The 21,285-nt window shown below is 27.0% G+C and overlaps 1 protein-coding gene across 12 annotated transcripts in view; it reads left to right on the forward strand.

Moving 5' to 3' along the window:
- The window catches only part of LOC107437190 (RNA binding protein fox-1 homolog 1-like), a 60,416-nt gene that overhangs the window by 23,016 nt on the left and 16,115 nt on the right, over positions 1 to 21,285 (forward strand). For 4 of the 12 annotated variants that reach the window (XM_016049099.4, XM_016049100.4, XM_016049105.4 and 1 more), the window contains exons 2-5: positions 9,131 to 9,277; positions 12,285 to 12,338; positions 15,232 to 15,405; positions 16,414 to 16,467. In XM_016049099.4, coding sequence (XP_015904585.1) covers positions 9,131 to 9,277; positions 12,285 to 12,338; positions 15,232 to 15,405; positions 16,414 to 16,467 — 429 coding nt within the window. Of the gene's footprint in view, positions 1 to 171; positions 591 to 9,130; positions 9,278 to 12,284; positions 12,339 to 15,231; positions 15,406 to 16,413; positions 16,468 to 21,285 lie in introns of those variants that run through there. The other 8 variants (XM_016049104.4, XM_016049103.4, XM_071179929.2 and 5 more) reach the window with 3 other exon arrangements.

A 21,285-nucleotide genomic window follows, 5' to 3' on the forward strand; every position in this document is an offset into this window, starting at 1 on the left:
AAATAAGTAAAATAAAATATAAAAAAAAATAGTACGCACATGTCCCCGATGATGCGAAATACCAGACCTGCTCTCATCCCGTCTTTGCATGCGGCGTAGAGTGTATTTTTAAACTAGAAACCCCGCTGAGTTATTTTTGAGGTAAAGATTCCAGCATCCCTTCCCGCTTTTGTTCTAACTTAGAACACTCTCGGCCCTCATATCGAATTGTGAAAACGTGGCTGGAGTTCTTTTTTTCTGTTGCAGGCAGGAAGACGATCATAATAATAATCTCTCTTTCTCTCTCTCTCTCTGAGGATGCTAGTGTACTCGTAGTCCGATCGCACGCCTTGTCGGTCAATAAAAAAAAAAGCAGGACCTTTTGCTTGTCCACCTCATCTTGTTTGTTTAAGTTGCCTCTCTATTGTTTACTCTTCATTGTGCCATCCTTCTCGTGTGCATTGTTGTGAGGCACTCTCGCGAGATTACTTTTGATTTTTCTTTGAGGAAATACCCATTCTTTCGCTATGACAGCTATACCTAGTGCTGTGTTCCCGAGGCTTTTGGATCGACAAAATTTAGGCCTCTTTGGATTCCCTCTATTACCTCAAGTAAGTTGTATGAATTGAACAGATTGATATCATCCTTTTATTGAATTTATCTTTCGCCTTTCGGAATGGTTGTTCATTGGAATCTTGTTTTTAACCTGTATCATTCATGCTGCACAAAATGTTACGTTCCTTTTTTTTTTATTATTATTAATATTTATTTACTGTAGGCATTTTAAAAAAATGCACCCATGTAATGCATATTGACTCGTGTGCTGTGAAATAAATAGTTTTACGTTACCTGCCGGAAAAATAAAATTAAATTATTGTTCAGAAACTGAAAACATAATTCGTCTGACCATTTTTAACTTCCAGTTGCAGTGCTCAAAGTTGTCCTTAACTTTCCTTTAAAAGAAAAAAAGTGTCTTTAAATGTTCTGACATTTTTGTGATTTTTCCAAATTTTTGTTGAAATTAACAGGAAGAAACAATATTATTTATCTAAAAAGGAATTGAAGAAATTTCAAATTCAAAAATTATGTTATATGTCATAAAACAAAGTAAATTGTCTTCATTAGCGCGTCAAGTACGATATTAATCTACTTCCAGTATTAAAGACAATTACCTTTGATTTGATGATATTAAAGAATTCGATGTAGGTGAAATATATTAAAACTTCTCCTTCCTCATCACTATATCATACTCTACAATTTTTCACAAGCGAATTCTCGTATTTTGCTGCTACTTTAAGATTTTCCAAATTTAGACTATTTTTTGTGTTAAAAAAAAATATCCGAGGTTTTTTTTTTTTTTTTTTTTTTTTATGTTTTTTTTTTCACTTAAATGCAGGAACTACTTAAACTGTTACCAATTGTATGTCTGCTAATCCATGTTGGTATTACAAATTGCTCCCATTAGAGAATCAGCATCCTTAAATTATCCTTAATTTTAGAGGCAATTTTGTTCTTATTTTTTTGTATTTTGGACTTCCAGTTGTAAACTCTCCATTCCAGTTTAATTGTTCTTGCATTAATATACCAACTATTGAAGTGATTTTGAAGATATTGTTGTTATGGGAGCCAAGGTGCCTCGATTTTTGAGAGTGGAGAAACTCTTAATTTACCGAACTTTTTTTATATTTCTTAGATTAGTTTTAAGTCTTCCAACGAATAATGCCGCCGCCCCCCTAGACGTGTTTTAATGGCCATGAGAAGAAAAGTTTTTAAGTTACAGTTTATGTGCAAAAGTTTTTTTAGAAAAATTTCTCGTGTTTTCAAGACTACACTTTTAAGCTAATGTCTTTTTTTTTTTTTTTTTTTTTTTTTTTTTGCATAAAGTATTTCTAGTTCCGTTTGCAACGCATTCGGCAAATTTACTGAGCGTTGGACAAAGTTCCAGAATTTAGAAATTTTTAAGAGGTCGTTGTGACCGCTCTTCGCGGCGCCCCCGTTTGAGAAACACTGATGCTACGCATTTTAAAGAAGAAGAAAAAAAATTTTTGGGGTATTTCGTTTCCTGTACTTAAGTAGTAAGTATTTCAGTAAATAAAATAATGTCCCTAATCATCATCTTGCATGACATCACGCCCCAATTTTAACACTTAATTATGTCGCACCACTTCTACTTAATACACATAAATAATTTCACTTTTATTTTTGTAGTGCCTTAAAAAAGCTACTTGTACGCCCTTCCGTAAATTTCGCTCTTTCCAAAGCAGTTGCCCACCCTTCATTTACAGCAGTGTTTCCCAGAATGTGGTACGCGTACCCCCAGGGGTACGGGAACAGTTTAGTGGGGGTACGCGTTCTTATGCAAAATATCTTGCAACTAACGAAAATTTTATTTGAAAACAATGCTAGCCATGGATAATTACGATTACGTATTTTTCTATTGGCTATTTTTGCAGAGTTAAAAGTTAATAATTAGTGGTTTCAACAGCGAGTTGCGATATTTAACTTTTGTGCAATTATTTTTAAAGTAAAAAATGCTTTCATTTTTTTATTAGTGGTACACAGCATTACGAAAAATTTAGAAAGGGTACGCAAAAGTCATAAGTTTGGGAAACACTGATTTACAGTAAGCGTACCATTCTGCCGGCGATATTATGTTAATTGTTCTTTACATCGTCTGGTGAATTCTATTTCTTTTGTGACAACACTGACAATTAAAACCATTCACCTCTCATACCTTACATGAATATTTATCAATACCTTTTTTAAGAATGCCGGCGAATAATAATAACTCCTTTTATTCTTGTGTCAAATGATGTTGTTAATATTTTTATGGCGAATTAAAAAAAGAAAAGGATGTTTAACCGTGACAATTAGGAAGTGGCCCTGAAAATAAATTCGTTTAAGTAGGCTCTTCGTGATACATTGAAACTATTGTTTCATCTGATAAGCTCTCCGAAGATTCTTCCGCTATGGCCTGTAAAATGAATGATTCAGATGTGAATTGATACTTGTTGATGGTAATTTTTAGAGCTACTACAGGACTAGTCCATCATAACATACCTGGAGTTATTAATTTTTTTTTTTTTTGAAGTTTTTTCTTTTTTTAAAAAAATTATTTTTTTTTAAAGGAAAAAAAATCAATTCAAACCTGTCTCCGTTTAATGTGTGACATTATGCATCATAAAAATACATATTTTATTTTACGGAAAAAATTATTTACCACATTTTATAGTTATTACAATTGATATTTCATTGTATGCTGACTGCTTGTCTAAAAAATCTGTAATTTGACATGAATTTTCATGTGGAAATCGGACAACTGCCTATCATCCGATACATTTTTTTTAAACAAAAATTCTAAACAATAATAATAATAATAGCATTGGCGTGAAAATAGTGAATATTGATTATGTCGAAACTATAATTTATGCCATTTCATTTACAATTTCAATTAGTACGTTCTTTTAAATTTTAATTGAAACAGGAAGGATTTGTCGATCACAAAAATATTTTATCTGAAAAATTTATTATATACATATACAGTTTCTACATTCCAAATCTTTTTACGTTTTTAAATAAAATTAAACTAGGTAACTTCGTTTTAAATTAATAAGGATATTTATTTTGTTTTAACGTCCTTGCTTTTATAATAATTGAAATGCACCATTTGCAAACTGGATTTCAGAAGTATTTCAAGAATGTTTTTGACGAAATGATGATTTTAAAATTATGAACAGTAGCTAAATTTATCCTAACTCATTATTACTAGATATTTTTAAACTTCATTATTATTGTTGTTATTATAATTGTATTTCTTTATAAATCATTAGTTGTCTCATGAATTTCTTATATAGTAAGATGGCAAAAGATGGATGAAAGACCATCGAAAAATTAAATAATACTTCTAATAAAATAATTTAATGAATTCAAATAAGATTTTGAAGAAAAAAAATTTACTTAATTTCAAGAATCGGGTAACTCTATTTTAGAGAAAAGATAATGTTATGTATAAATAGCATAACAATTAATGTAAATCTCCCTTTACTCTTTGTGGTTTGTTTAAAGAATAAAAAAGAGAAAGAAATATAAGAAAACCAGGCGCCTCCAATTATCACCTGCCATACTGCACCGGCTAAATGTTTATGATTGGTTCAAATGTTCGATTTAATTTTCATATTTAATGTCGGCTCTTTTTTTAAAAAAAGAAAGAAAAAATTACTCAGCAGATTACAAATGAGGCAGATTACCTGATTTTAAATCAACTGAGGATTTCCTACATTTTAATTGAAACACTATTGTGTGTATAAGAAGAATTATTGGCAACCCTTAAACGCGAAATTGGGATTTAGAAAAGAATCTTTTAGCTGACGATTTTTTACGAATGTTTTTTTTTTTCCTTTAAAAACAAAAACATGTGATCTGCCTTAAAAATCAACTTTCAAAGCATTTTGCTTTGCATACTATAAAAGAAGAAAAAATTAACTTATGTTAATCATGATGATGAAAAAAATTATCAATAATAGTGTTTCAAAAATGCAAACTGAGCTGGAAATCGAATGGATTATTTTGAATTTTGAAATCTGGGTAAGTTGCATCTCCTTCTCGAGAATAATGTTTCATATTAAATCCCTGTAGTAGCATTCAATTTCTAAACACAGCAGTATTTTATGATTCAATCCAGCTTGGATTGGAATCGGTTTTCTTAAAGAAAAAAATATTAACTTGTTTTCAGCTTAATAGTTTAAGTTGAAATTCTCGTTATTTACGATAGCATTCTTTCAGTGTGTATTTTTGGTTCAATTTTTAAAACAAAAATTAGTTTAAACTTCCACCTACAAGAATTGAGAAATAATTATTATTAATCATATTATTTATTTAAAAATTTGTTAGGTAATAAACTTACCAACTTTCTAAAATCTTAAATAAATGGAATTAGTGTGATTATTCTTTTTATCTAATTCAATGAACTATCGTCTTTAATCAGCTTAATTTTACACTGCCCTAACTTTTGCAATCTTTATTCAAGATAAACACGATCTTATTTTTTTATTGCTTTTCATTGAATAATGTTGATATATTTTGTTGTTAAAATGTATTATCTTAAAAAGTGCCAGTCTCCTAATTTTAAATGTAAATGGAGCTGCTGCTCTGAAGAAATAAGACAATTTATTACTCCAAATGAAGCTATTAGAAGATTAAAACGAATTTTTCTTGCATGCGTCATTCATTAAGGTTAGAAATCGAAGTATTCTAAATTAATAATTAGCTGTAATTTATTCTTTTTAAAAAAATCTCGATCATCGAATGTTTGTGTTTTTTGGTTCACAAGTAAACTCTAGATACAGGAGGATTCATAATTTATTCATTGGGGTTTATAAAATTCTAATTTTCTTTAAATAATAAAATTTAAATTCTGAGTTAAGTAGTATAGTTCTCAAAATCGACTAACGTCTATAGCTATGAACAGAACCATAATAATAGCCCTTTAAATAATTTTGTTTTGAGGGTGCCCCTAAAAAAATAATTTCATAGGATCCCAAATTTTCGTCTATCTTGAAAAAATTATGATTTTTTTCCCCTCTCTTTATTACATTACATTCCTCAAACGTTATAAATTTTTTATTTTCTTTTAATATTCATATTTTATACTATCATTTTATATCTCTGAATGGATATGCGGGTGTGAATTTCCTCTTGCATGAATAAATACTTTTTTATTAAATGTGTGTGTGTCAAAGGACCTTGTTTGGTTAAGGTGGATTTAAATTAAAATCCTGCTGGTTCTTAGATGTAGATCCCAAAATTTAATTTGAAATAAAGTAAAGGTGCTAATTTCTCTGTTATAAATACAGCAGTCAATATTCAAATTGAAAACTTAAGGTATGTCGATCATTTTAAGTTCTGATTAGAAAAATGTTTACTTAACCTTTTATGCGTTTTTAGGCCTACGTGTATTTTTTCTTGATCTTTCATAGCATGCAAACCATCTTTACTAGAAAAAAGATGATAAATGCAAATGCTCCTGAGATGTATGTATGCATAGCGTAAAAATTTTCAATTTGTGAAATATTGAGCAATTAGGAAATATTGAATAAGGGCCACCAAACCAGTGTTTCTCAACCTTATTTGCTACTACAAAAAACTTTAAATTTTTCAGTTTTTTTTTTTTTTTTTTTTTTTTTTTTTAATCGCGGACCGGTAAAAATTATACCAGTAATACAAATAGTTATTTGGATTATTGGCATAATTTTGATTTAAACTTGGACCAGTTTGCTTCTGATCATGCTCTCTACAATGAAAAATATTTTGAGCCTAAACCTATTTAAAATTAAATAAAATTTATATTATCTAAAAAAATGATAAAGCAAAAGAATGCTAGTAACTGCGAATAAATGAAAAAAGGAAATAAGAAACTTCTAAAAACTAAATAATCTAATTCGGTGTTTTTTTTTTTTTTTTTTGTTTTTTTTTCCTTCCAGATAACATTTATACCCGGTAAATGTAGTTTAACATAAATAAGTTGAAGAAAAGAGGCAATAAAATGTTACTAAAGAAGAAGGTATTCTTTTCTAATTTTCATCCAAAACTGCTGCGTGCTCATTAAATTGTGATTTTAATCCTAGATTTGAAAATATTTCGAATAGTTCTGGGGTAGTTCCCTTTAAAGCCATTTTATATTATTTGAACAGGTTGTGATTAAATATGTTTGCCCATTTTTACCTTATACTTACTTCGTTCTACTTATTTATTTATTTTTTGTTATATAGCTTTTATTAACTATTTTAGTAAACATTTTAAATTCAACTTTGATTATCACAAAAATTCTTTTTTAAACCACTTTTTATTTAAAAGAGTAATAATAATGTCATAAATAAGAAATGCACTGTTCATTCGCCTCAAGAAGAGCCTCAGATCCTTAAGAAAAATTAAAATTTTTGAAAACCCCCGGGGGGGGTGTAAGAATTTGAAAAGATTTTAATTTTAGGACTTTTTTAACTTTTACATTTTTATGTTCTAATGTCATAATTTCTTGCATAAAATCCTTCCCTTAAAGTTAAATTGTTATTTTAAATTGATAGTTTTCTTATACAATGATGAAACTTAATAATCGAACTTATTTACTGTAATGTTTGAATGTATTTTTTTCTTTACAAAGTTGGAAATTATTTAGTCCAAGAGCTTGATTTGTAGGACTATTTATATGTGGGTATAGTATGATACAATCCTACAATCATATAATATGTAGAAATGGCAATAAATTTGTATTGTTACTGAATCATCACTGACTTTTTTTAACTGATGCATTGCTGCGAACAATATTTTTTAAAAAATTTATCTGGCTAATGAAGAAAAACTGAGGAAAATTTTTTCTTCATAAATGAAGTAACAACTCTGAATCAATTTTGCATCGCAAGTATTAACGGTCTACTTACGATTAAAATGCTACTATTTGCTACGAAAATCAAGAGGAGGTGACTATAGCTATTATTTCTGAAAAAATAAAAAATCAGCGACTTTTTTCAGAAGGATGAGGAATAAATTTTTTTTTAAAAACGAAGGCTACTTTTTTTAAGAAACAATATTGTTGGCAAACAGGCGGGTCGATAAATAATAGTCGAAAAAGCAATCGCAAAACGACGTGAATTTACAACGCAATTGTCGCGTACAGTGTGCATGAAAAGTGATGTCTCAAAATCGAAAGCTTGTGTAATTTACGGAATCGTATTTTAAATATCGGAATATTGAAAACTAAGTGGAAATCTCTTTTTAAAAAAAAGATCTTGCGTATATACGATGGAATGGTCGTAAATCACACGCGTCAGAAAGGAATTATTCTTTTTCAAAATTCAAGTGCCCTAATATCACATTTAAACTATCGGAAATTTGAGAACCATGTAGAAATGGTTTTAAAAAAAGGATAAATAAGTGCCAAAAAAAACAGTGGGAAAACGACGTAGATTTATGATGAATTTGTCGCGATCTTTTTCATTCAGATTAGAGCGTGTTAAAATTTAATCATTAAAATTACATTTAAACGTAATTTTAATGATTAAACTCATTAAAATACTTAGAAACTGCTGAAAAACGATGTGGATTGACGGTGCAATTGGGAGAATTAGGAATATCTAGAAAAAATCTCTACTCATATATTAAATTTCCAACTTGAAAAACCACGTGAAAACTACTGGGGAAAAAAAGTAACTGCTGAAATAATAATCAAAAAGTGATAAAAATTTACAATAAAATTGTCGCAAAAGAAACTCAAAAAATCATTGAAATTCTAGAGTCATCACAAACCCCAAATTTGAGTCTCGTAATAACAGCATTCTTTACCATCATATCAAAATATATTTATGTTAATAAAACCAAAAAAACTACTTAAATTCATGAGGAGATCGGTAATAGTCGACCCTTTTTTTATTGAGAGTTTAAGCAGGGCAGCACTTGGCTTTGAATGTATTATGTGGGGTGTTCCAAAAAGACCGCTCATAATATGTGTTTTTTAAAATCCTTTTCAAAAGCTGAAAGCAAAGTATACTTATGCAGGGTCAGAACTTAATATTTAAGTGAAAGATGATCAAATAACGCTATTGTGATTTGACAAATTACAGTAGAGAGAGCTGAACATCAAAACAGATTTTTATAGGAGGTTGAAATTTGGTTTTCTTATATTGTTTAACTCATTTGATTCCTCAGGCAATCAAACCAGTCTTGCTCGCATCCAGCATCATTCGCATACTGTACTCTGATAGAAATTTTGCTCGCATATCGCATTTTTGTTTTTACCAAGTTAAATAATAATTTGTGTCTTCTACTGTGTATACCATTTTGTTTTTATTTAGGGTAAAGATCCTTAAAAAAACGTATTAAGGGCAGTCTTTACTAAACACTGTTTATTATACCTACTTTTTTAGATTTCTTTAACCTTATATGCTATTTTTATTGCCAGAGGGTACTATTTAAAATACTATTATTAAATTTTGCTGCGTTTCAAAATTAATGCTAGAAAAATTCACAACCTTCCCTGCCATTTTCCAAAATTCTCAAAACGTAACACAGGTACCCACTTCTTACATAAAAATTAATAAATAATTCTATCTCTTTTTCTTTTTTTACTTTGTTAAAAATTTAATATTATTATTTTTTTTAGCATATGGTTAACCCTCAACTTGCTCCTACTTATTCTCAATACACAACTAGTGCTGATCAGGCAACAGTTCAGACGCATAATTCGGATGCAAAGGATCTGTTTTCATCTTCTCTATTAACTACTGCAAATGGAATTGAACAGCAGACGGTATGGTGCTTATTTCATTTTTATGAAATCTTGTTTGTTGGTTTTGATTAATAGACATAGATATATTAAGTAATTATCAAAATAGACAATAGTTTTTATTTATTTTGTTTCCCAGTTTTAAAGAACTATTAAAAGCTATTGAATTATACAAAAACTTGAAATTGGAGTAAAACCTATTTTTAAATTATTATTTACTTCAAATTGCTCTTTATTTTGTGGTTATTTTCCTTTCCATAATTTTGAATTTTTTAACTATTTCAATTTTGTAACAATTCTATAAATTTATTTAGAGGCTGAATTTAGAACAATTTTTTGCATATTTCTATAATCCTGATTGTTAATATTTATGTATTGCTTCAATTCGGATCTTGATTCAATTATTTTAAAACTACTCTGAAAAATTTTCTACGGGAAAGTATCTCCATTATGTTAGAAAAATAACTACCCAACTAAGGATGAATGTGACAAGGGGCATTGTCTTGGTGAAGCAGAATTTATTTTCTTCTCATATGACGGTGTTTTTTCTTGATTTCCACACTCAGTTGATCTAATAATGTCATGCAATATTCGCTATTGATAGTTTTATCATTTTTCAAGATGTCAATAAATAAAATACTGTGTGTGTCCCAACATAAAGAAGCCATAACTTCACCAGCTGACTTTTAAGTTCTCGGTCACTTTGGACGTCTTTCACCGACTGCTGTCCACTCAGTTCAAGATCTTTTTCATTCAGATAGTAATGACTCCATGTTCTATCCTTTGTCACATACCTTCGCAAGAAATACTTTTTTATATAGCTTTAACAGTTCCAAACAGTGTTCTAAATCGTCGACATGTTCTTTTCGATTAGGTATTTAGTTCCTTCCATTTCAAAAGCAACTTGCACGTGCTCAAATTTTCATGTAAAATTTTTGGCGTGCTACCTTTTGATATCTTTACTGTGTCAGCTATCCCACTTTCACTTTATGATTTTCCAAAACTATTTTATGAACTTTTTTGATGTTTTTTGACACAATTGACTGATTTCAGATGACCGTAGTATTCAACATCATCAGTGTCTTTACGTCAACGTTTATATTCAGCATACCAGTCAATCATAGTTGTTTTCCCTGGTGCAAGGTCTCCATAACACTTATCAAGCCACTGCCTTGCTTCAGTTTTTTTCTCCATAAAAAGAATGCTTTATTTTATTTTTTTTTTTTTCATTTTTTCTTTTATTTTTACAAAACTAGGGCTTTTAAAACCATTTGTAACCTCTAAATCAATAATCAGAGTGTCATTAAGTGTTTATTGTTTAAAAGTTGCTTCTATCAAGAAATCATACGGACAACAAACAATAAGCTTACAAATTACATATGGTGTACTAATTTTGATTTGAAGAAAGGCCCCTATAAAAATTCAAATTATCCAAAATTTGAAATAAAGAATATATGCATTTTTATTGTAATCTAGGTTGGAAATTTATTATAGGCAATATCTCCCATTATTTATTGTATACTTCATGTTGTGATTCTGCAGCTGTGCAGATTTAAATATTCATTATTTGACCTCTACATTAATGTTTCTTTCAAATAGAAGGGAAGCTCTATCAACTTATATACAGAAATAAAAAATTTTCAGCCCTGGATGTTGGATTAAAGTTGCAAGTTTATTGCAACTGTATTTAAATATGAGTAATGAGACTCAATAAATCTGCCATGAATTAAGAAAACTATAGACATTGATTTAAAAAAAAAAAAAAAAAAAAAAAAAAAAAACATTATAATTCAAATAATATTTGGTAAATGTTATTCTAAAGAAACATGAATTATTTTGTTAACTTCTGAGAAAATGATGCTTTAAAAATTAGAAACTGCACTATTTATGCAACCAAATTACCAGTAGAAGAAAAAGAACTAATTTAAATTAATAAGAAAAATATTAACACAGATATCAAAGAAAATCAGAAATTTGAATTACCTGATCTTAGAAATTACTCATGTTTAAGCATCAACTTTATATAAATTATAGATTCTAGCAGTAAGTTTATTACTTTCCAAGTAATTTTATTTCTTTAGTGCCTGAGTTTGTTAAAAGTTAAAATGCTGAAATGTAATAAGGTGGTTGAAGCATAATTCCATTAATGGCATTGATCTATCTACCATGGTAGTTATTTAATAATCTGCATTTGAAACTAAAATAAGTATTTTAAAAAAATATATAAAGAAACAAAATAATGTGGTAATTAGCTGAAATATATATCTACATGTATTACCCATTTTTAATTTTCAAAATCTTTTAAATAAGTATGATATTAAAAAATTTCCAAAAGAAAAAATATTCTGGGCAATGTTTAAAATTTTATTTTTTTAAATCAATGTTCCCTTCATTTTTTTTTCTTCACATTTCTAAAATTGTATTAACTGTTATGGAAAATAAATTTTAAAAAAATTTAATATTTTTGTAAACTTTACTGTGCTATATATTTTTAATGTAACTTTTGCAAATTGGCCACCTCTTATCTTAATGATTTGGGACGTTACATTTTGAATTTTTGCTGGCGTGTGAATTTTTTTTTTTTTTTTTTTTCTGAACAGTTAATAGGAATGATGCATTAAGAATGAATTTTTAATGCTTACTTTGAATTTTTGCTTTTGTAAATCCAGTCATTTTTTACTTTAACTACTATAAAGTGAATGAATGCTAACAAAGCATGCAAACCAGTACTTCTTAAAATAGAAGGAATTAAGGTGAATATTTTTTTCAATTAGTAATAGAAAATGATGTTAGTTGAATTTAACTCACCACTTTTTTTTATTACTATTTTTCAAAAGTAATATTTACCAATGTTAGAAAATTTTTCTGATTGTGTAATTTTTCTATCTTATTTGAAAGGGTTGATCAACTGTTGTTTAATGTGAGAGAATATGATAGAACAGTATATACTTGTTTCAAAGAAACTAATAATATTTATTATTTTATGAAAAAAAAAATTACTTTTACTTGAAATATCTATCTTTCTCTTAAGCACAAAGAGAAGTCTCCACTTGATCAGGAGGCACTATGGTGTCAACTTTATAGGGTATGTAAATAATTCTTTCAGTCGTTCTCATACCTTAAGTTTAAGTTGGGAAAAGGTGGATGGTCATCTAATACTGAAAATAATACCTTTTTCCATTAACCTAAAGAGTGTGGAAGTACTGTTTTCTTGCTTTGAACATATATATTTTTTCCTTTTTAAGTAGTTACCAACCTATGTAAGTACCTGCTTGTAATCCTATTTGCTTTAGCTAACATAAAACGGTAATAGAAATCTAATACACTTTGTTTTGCTGGACTTCCTTCTTTGACTTTTTCCCAGTTCTAACATTTCACTGTGCACAATTATCCTGTAAAAAAAAAAAAAAATTCTATGCACTTATTTATGTTTTAGAAAATTTTGTGGTGTTTTTGAAATGAAAGAAAACAGTAAAGTATGTTTAACTAATATTTACTTATTTAGATTTGTTGGTCGTGTTATAATGTGTTGTTTTTAAAAATAAGGCTTTCACTTTTTTCTGTATATAATGCTGACATACTCATGATATTCTTAATATTACTATTTTAAAAAAAAAAAACATTTTTACTTTTTTATGAAAGTGGTTTTTTGACTAATAAAAAAAAATTAAATCAGAATATATTTTACAAAAATTGTTGCTAGTGAACATCAGAGAATATTTTAATATTTGGGTAGTCACAATAAAAAATATAATTTAAATGCTTCCAATTAACTATGTATGTAACTGTGGGAGACAAAAAGTTACAATTTTCAGCTTTCACTCGTAAATGTCTGAAGTATATGCTAGATCTGATTTGATATTAATTTATTCATTGATATTTGAATTTTTATTTAATATTTTAATGTAATATATGTTGGGAATACTGTATAGGTTTGGGAACAATAACATGTATTCTCTACCCTTATTTTTTTAAAAAATATTGAATTTTAAAATGCTTTGCCTTGTATTTAATTGTAAAGAGAAAACAAAACAAGCACTATAAATAAAATCCAGTTACAATGGTATGTACAGTAAAAAAATAAAAACATCATTTGAAGTAAAACAGTTCAATAAAAATTTAAAATCTGTATAGCAAAATTTTTTCATTGCATAACATTATGACTATTTACAACAAACTGATTCATATTTAAGGTAACAGAACAATAAATTGTATTATTCAGAATTTTATGGAATAAAACAAACAAGACAAATCTCTACAACATGATGGAACATAAAAAATATTTTACAATACCAAAACAGGAAGATTGTGGGGTTTCCACAGGTTCAAAGAATCAAGTGTTTTTCTTGTCTTGATCTTGAACATTTCATCAATTTTTCTACGAACAGGCTTTAAATCAATATAAATAACTTGAAAAGGGTGATCTAGATCTTGAAGAACAGAAGATCTACACTGATTCTATTCCCTAAATTATTTTTTTTTCCAGTGTTAAGCGCTACTGCCCAGTATTCCCAACACAGATGTTTTGCCAAAATGGATAATAAAATATTTAATAAATCTTAAAATTAATGAATAAATTATTTTGGGCATTCCCTGTGTGATTGTTGATCTCCAGATTTCAGTCTTTCTCTATAACATATTCTTTCATTGATTTCTAAAAAATAGTTTGTAATTAATCTATTGCTATTTTTCTATCATTAAAAACAAACTTATATTATGTCTCATGTAAATTATAATCATTCCATTAAATATTTGTTAAGATATTGTGGGGTGATATTATTAAATACATTAGAATTAAATCAAATTACTTAATACTTTCTTTCATGCACAAAATTAAGAAAACTTTACCACTGATCCTAAGGACCAATAATCAAAAGCTATTACTAGTCAAACTAGTTTTTACTGGTCCGTTTAGATTTCACTATTATAATAGCTAAATCTAGATTGAATTATTTATAATTTTGAAGATCTATTATATTTTTTAAAGAAACGTAATTAAAAATGAATTTAAACAAAAAGAGAAGTACAATATAGATAATTTGTAAAGTTTACAATTATGATAAAATATGCCATTTTAGACAACCCTTTACATTGATTGCTATCTGGAGTACTACTGACAATTATTTTATGGTTATCTTAGTTTGATGACTTCAGACTAACTTACCACTGTTAATTTCGAGCCCAGCTTTCATGTTGCTGTATAGTTTATTCGAAATTTTAAGGTGCAATAATATATTTTATAATATATATTATTAATAATATAATTATTAATAATATAATTATTAATAATAAAATATTGAAAAAATTTATTTTAAATATGTTTTAATTAAAATTTTCGTTTTATCTGTGGTTGGGTAAAAAAAAATAGTATAACATGAGACTTCACTTGTCTATTTCAGAATAAAATAATTTTCAATTTAAAAGCAAAGGATTAAATCTTGAAATTTAGTAAAAAAGGTTTTGTTCCTTCCTATCAGTTCTTTGCAGAACTTCTAATTTCTATAAAAAAAAAAAAAAGTGTTTTTTTTTTTTATTATTATTTTATTTATTTTTTTTTACTTTTAGATGATCTACCATTAACTCGTTCTTCAAGCTTGTTCACACGTTACATTTTCTTTATAATTCATCAATATTCAAAAGTTATTTACACTTGATTCAAATATATATGTGTGGCTTTTTGCATCGTTTTCATCGTCACCATCATGAAATGGTCAAAATTTCAAAATCTAATAATTAGAAAGGAATACTATAAGCTCACAACAGTTAGAAAAATGAAGAAATTAAGAAACATTATTTCATATGAGAACTTCAAAAAGCATCCTTTAAGGTTAAAAGTAATCAGTATAGCAGACAATTATAAAATCTTTTTGAACAATATTTTCTCCAATTAAAAGAAATTTACCATTTAAGGACAAAGTATGTGGTCTTTTCCGTCTTCTTAAATATAATTATTTAATTGATTTTGTTTATTCATTTAGCAAACTGATTTGGATAATGAGATTAATGGAAGTGCTAGCCAAACCAGTACCAACTCTACGACACTTACAACAACAGCCACTACTGATTCTACCAAAGTCAGCCAACCAAAACGACTTCATGTCAGTAATATCCCATTCCGTTTTAGGGATCCTGACTTGAGACAATTATTTGGGGTATACATTTTTTTTATGTGTTCTGATTATATGCTTATAACAGAAAAATTCTAATATTCTGTATTTCATTAATTTTCCATAGCTATCGAAAACTTTCTAATGTGAAAAATTTTTTCTTTTCAAATCAATATTTTAATAAATTTAAGTTGTTTTAACTATTGTGTTGAAATACATTATCATATGCATAACCTGATAAAAATGATCAATTTAAATTCAATACACAAAAATCTTGTGGAATATAAAGCCAATATATATTCTAAACTATTCTTCTAATTTTATTGTTCGGAATTAAAAATATGAATGTTTAAAATATATATTTATTGATAAGTGAAAATAAAGCATTCTATTATTTTTTTCTTCTTGGCTCACAGTTCGTTGTATATTTTGCATATCAATTTTTATAAATAATTCCATTTTGAAATAAGCAATTGACTCCTTTAAGCTTATAGCAAAAATGTTTATTAATAAAATTTTACTTTAATTCTAATATTTGAAGTAGTATATATGAAACATTATCAATTATGGGGGGGGGGTGGCATTAGTAGTTCTCACATTAATTATTTTTCATTATTCAATATGATATGTTGCAAAATATTATTTAGTTGCTAAATAATTTTTTGCATAAATCTGCTTAATTCCATATAATTAAATCTTTTTATAAATAGTAAAAACAATTTCTTCAACCAGCTTAATACCAGGCACTTAGTGTATTCTTAGTATTCACCAACTGAACTGAATTATCGTAATTTTGTTAACATTCTGCAATTTCGAAATAATTTAAGTTAGAAACAAACTGTTTTGTGTCTAAATGCTAAATAAGATTTTAAAAGAATAGTTCTGTCCTTTTTTATTTGTAATTAAATGTACTATATAAGTGAAACTTCTTGAATGAATAGCTTTTTTTCATCAGTTTTTAAATTGTTCTTGTCTTTAGTAGCAATAAATTAAAATACAATTCAGGCTTAACATTGTTTAAAATAATGTATTTTTTTCATTTTGTGTTTGCAGCAATATGGTCCAATTTTAGATGTAGAAATTATATTTAATGAAAGAGGATCGAAGGTATGTAAGATCTCTATATAATAAGTAGGCTGTATCAAGGGCATCAGCAAACCAGCATAATGAGGATAGGCATCTACAAGTACTTAACTTGTTTTTGCTAATTTAATTCTTATTTGTATACATCAACACACATATTTCATTTTTCTTTGGAAAGGTAAAAGACCACCTTTGACTACAAAAATGACAATGTTCATGTTTTTTTTTTCTTTCTTTCTTATCTCTCTCTGTAGTCAGAAAAATCAATTAGTTATTAGCTGTGCTCTGAATTGAATGTTTTATTATGCATATGCTTAAGATATTTGTGCTAAAAAAATTATAATTTTCTTTTTTCCTACTAAATTATTGAAAAATTGTTTTGCCTGTGAAGAATTCTTTCCTTACATTCCAGGACTTCTTTACTTAACAATAAATTACCTTAAAATAATTCTTAAGAGTTAAAGAAAATTTTGAATCATATATGAGAGATAGAATATAAATTTTTTTCCGGTTACCTTAATTTACAAAACAACCACAATCATTAAGCAACAGTTAATGAAAGAATGCGCAAAATGAAAGAAAATAAATTTTTGGACGTTCAAAGGTGGTTTTTCTCCTAATAAGTAGGATTTTTTCTTTTCTTTTTATAATTATTCACAAACTTAGCAGAAGAAAGTTATTGGTCAATTTATTAAGCATATTTCAATTCAAAATTGTATTATAAAGATCAATCGTTCATTATAATGTAAATTCAAATCTAGAAAAAAGTCAAATTATGAAAGGATAAAAAAAAAAAAAGATTGTTATATTTGCCATTTTTTAAACAAAAAATATTTCAAATTATAAAGAGAAAAAATTACAATTGTATTCTTAAAATTCAAACAATTTGTTTTTTCCGTATGGCATTGATATATGCATTCTCCTAATAAGCAGAATTTTTTCTTTTCTTTTTATTCACAAACTTAGCAGAAGAAAGTTAGCGGTCAATTTGTTAAGCATACTCCAATTCAAAATTGGATTCTAACAAAGATCAATCGCTTCATTCTAATGTAAATTCAAACTCATAAAAAAGTCAAATTATAAACGAAAAAAAAGTAAAGATTGTTATATTTGCCATTTTTTAAATACAAAATATTTTAAATCATAAAGAAAAAGAAATTTACAATTGTATTCTTAAAATTCAAACAAATTTGTTTTTCTGTATGGCATTGATAATTTATTTTAAAGCAAGCATTACCCTAATTTTGAGTGCAGGAAAACCGGATAGCAATAAAATAATTCTATGGAGCTTTTTCAAAACATTCCTCATTTGTTTGAAACAATTATATCCGGTAATTTTTGTAGGTATAAATTTTACATTTTAAAAAGAACAGTAATTATTTGTAACTCTAAAATTACTTGACATGATTATTTGTTAATGTTCATTTTATTTGATTGTTTGAAATACAGTAGAAAGTCTCATATCTAGAATCTCTAAGACTTCAAAAATACTGGAAAATAGTATTTTCTGGGCAATAAATCTTTAATTGACTTATTCAGAAAAAACTATTTCTTATACAATAGTTTCTTATATGAACTTTTATACATAACTTTCTCTCACGTAAAATTTTGTACCACATCAAAAACGCTAAAAAGAGATAGAGAAATTGTTTATTTTGCTTGTTAAAAAGTTTTCAGGTTATGGCATTTTTTACTGTATCACTATAATGTTTTTTCTAACTTTTTCTTTTTATTCAATTCTGGTAAGTATATTTTTGATTCCATTTAAAATTATGATTTTGTATTATGTGTGTTTAATTAAATCATAGTGCAGCATTTGAACTTGATGCATTTTAAATATTGATTGAGAATTAATAATGTAGTTTAGTACAAAGTTGCCTAAGATAACATTTTTTTTAAAAAAGTTCTCTCTTGACTTTTGATTGCTTGCTTTATAAATGTAACATTAAATGTTAATGATAAAGACATAATTTATTGCTCTTGGGCTTTTAAATGAACTTTTCTATTCTTAAAGGAAAAAATTCAAATGTATATTTTAAGGAAACAATTCTTTTTAGTTGAACAAACAAAAGTAAAACAGTTGGATTTTCTATTGCATATATAATACAGAAGTTAATTTTAATTAATGTTCTTTTGAATAAATTACTTTTCTTAGTCTATAAAATACATTATTTTATTACTTTCTTAATTTTAAAAAAAAAATTTCTTAACTTGGGGCACCCTTAAATCTAATAATAGTTTTGCCCTAAATTTAAAAATTATTTTTTATCATGTTTAGAGATTTCATTAATTTGTTTTTTATAAAATGTACAGATATCCATTGCCGAAAATGTATCATTCTCTGTCATTTAACTTTTTAACATCAGCTTTACAAATTGACTGTAACGTTTAAATAGTATTACAATAAAATTTTAAAAAACTATCATGAAACTTATGATTTAAAACAGTTTTATAAATCTAACAGTAATAGGTAAAATATCGAAACTAGCTTGAAATGTTGAATTTTAGAAAACTTTAAAATCCCATATGGGTGTATTTTCTTCATTCTTTTAATACAATAAAATTACTTCTGAATAATTCAAAATTTCTAAAAATCTTTTATATTCAAACTTTAAAATATAATTCCCTTTTAAAAAAACTAAATAGGAAATATTTTTAGGCTTTAAGAATAAGCAAATTGAATCATAATCAAAATTTACTTGTATGCATAATCTCTATTGCTATCATTTTGTTTCCTGAATACTAAAAACGCTAGGTCTAAAAATTAGAGTTTATAAAATGAGTCTTTGACATATTTAGTAAATCTTTATCTCTCAACTTTCAATAGTTGTACTGATATAAAATTACAGCTTTTATCTCTAGTAAGTTTTTTAAATGTGTTACATAATAAATTCTTACCAGTGTCTTAATATTTTTCATTTGCAAATTTTAAAACTTTTATTCAAGAATTGTTTATTGTCATAAAACTAATTAATTAAACCCATTTTATGTTTGATTCAAAATTTCATCAATTAAATGCATGAATTTGTTCAATTATGAAAAATTAATTCTAAAATCTAAATCTTTGCAGTGATTTTTTATGTTATATTTGAACATGCCAATCACTTACCTATAGTAGCAGCACAAGACTTAAGATGCATTTCTATGTACCAGTTGTATTGAGTTTATAATTAATAGTTGATGCATGCATATTTTGTACATTGTTTATTGTTATATAATAATGCCATTAATGTTTATTACAGTATTTTTTGGTCTTGAATCAGTGTAATATTTATTACATGCTTATCTTCAAAATGTCTTTATATTAGTTTTATTGTATCCCCACTTAGCTTCTAAAGCATGGTGCATGAAGCTGTGGGTAGCCATATAATCATATGGGGAAGGGGTGGCAGGACCAAACACTTTTCTATTATTAACTGCTGTTATCACTCAATAATCCAAATAAGCATTCCCTTGTATTTTCGCCTTTTGTGTTGTGCAGCTTGTTCTTTTAATGACATCACCATTGCTTTTAAATTATTAAATTCTCTTTCAATTTTCTTTTCTATCTTAATTTAAATAAAAAGGTATTTCCATAATTTTTTTTAGATGCAATCCAGTTTATATATATTTAAATTTTATTTGAGTAAAAATTTAAATACTATATATAATTAGATATTATATTAGGTTACATTTAGAAATGTGTACCGTATATTTCCAAACATTGGCAAAGTATTTTCGGAGAATTTTGATTGCTAAAGTCATCACTGAGAAAACTTAAGATGGCACACATAAAAATGTGTAAAATAATAATTGAAAATAAAACACCTGAATATAACAATTGAAATGAAAACTTATAAAATTTAAAATAGAAAACTAAATGAATATTTTTTAATAGAATTTACTTTTACGACTTATTTTTCTCCTAAAACATCAAGCGAGCAGAAAAAATTAATCATGCTAGCCTCAGGATTCAGATAGCTCTCGATGTTGGCATCTGATTTACTCTAGCTTTTTGCAAAGTTGAACTGCTGATGAATCACACTCAATCAGAACTGGCATGTTGTAAGGCGTAAGAAGATAAGGGTGTGAAGAAAATAAAGGTTCATGGATCTTTTGATAAATTTTTATTTCTAAACTCAGATAAACAAATGAACTTAATTATCTGTAGTTAGGAAAGTTAAACGTTGCCAACATAGATGGGGTGTGTTATTTTTTTTTCTGTTGGCTTATATATGAGTTTAAAATTTTAGGTAAATTTTAAAAGAAAAAGCATTCCTTCGACTGGATTAGGTTCAGAAATATACAATATTTAAATTCAGAAATATGTAGAGGAAAAAAATATTAATTTTACAAGAAATCAGTAAAGGAATTACATCCTATAATAACTTGCAAATCTAATAATATTTTTTTTTTTAGTTGCTTGCTTATATGACAAGTAGCTTATTCAGCTATGTAGTTTGATTTTTATATTATTTTAAACTTTTGATATTGACTATATTGACTTAGTTTATTAGATTAAATGCAGCTTCACTTAAGAAAACTATGAACATGTGCTCTGTTGAAACTGGATGACGTTTTATTTAAATATTTTTTATTTTATTTGCAAAAATATAATATATATATATATATATACATATATAGTGATATTTCAGTTCTTTTTACTGACGCCCGTGCAGAGGGTCTGCCTTGCATGAGGGCTTTTATATTTTTATGACACTGGTTTTTATACTGACTGTCTGAGTGAGCTGATGCCTTTGTCCTCACTTGTTTTTTTTTTAAAGAAAAGATATTTCTCTGTACTTGTTCTTTGCAGGCATTACTTGTTCTGGTGCACGGATCTTAATGCATGTTTCTTGTTTG

The sequence above is a fragment of the Parasteatoda tepidariorum genome, chromosome 1 (assembly GCF_982258835.1).
Source record: "Parasteatoda tepidariorum strain Cologne lab strain chromosome 1, Ptep-v5.0, whole genome shotgun sequence".
NCBI lineage: Eukaryota > Metazoa > Arthropoda > Arachnida > Araneae > Theridiidae > Parasteatoda > Parasteatoda tepidariorum.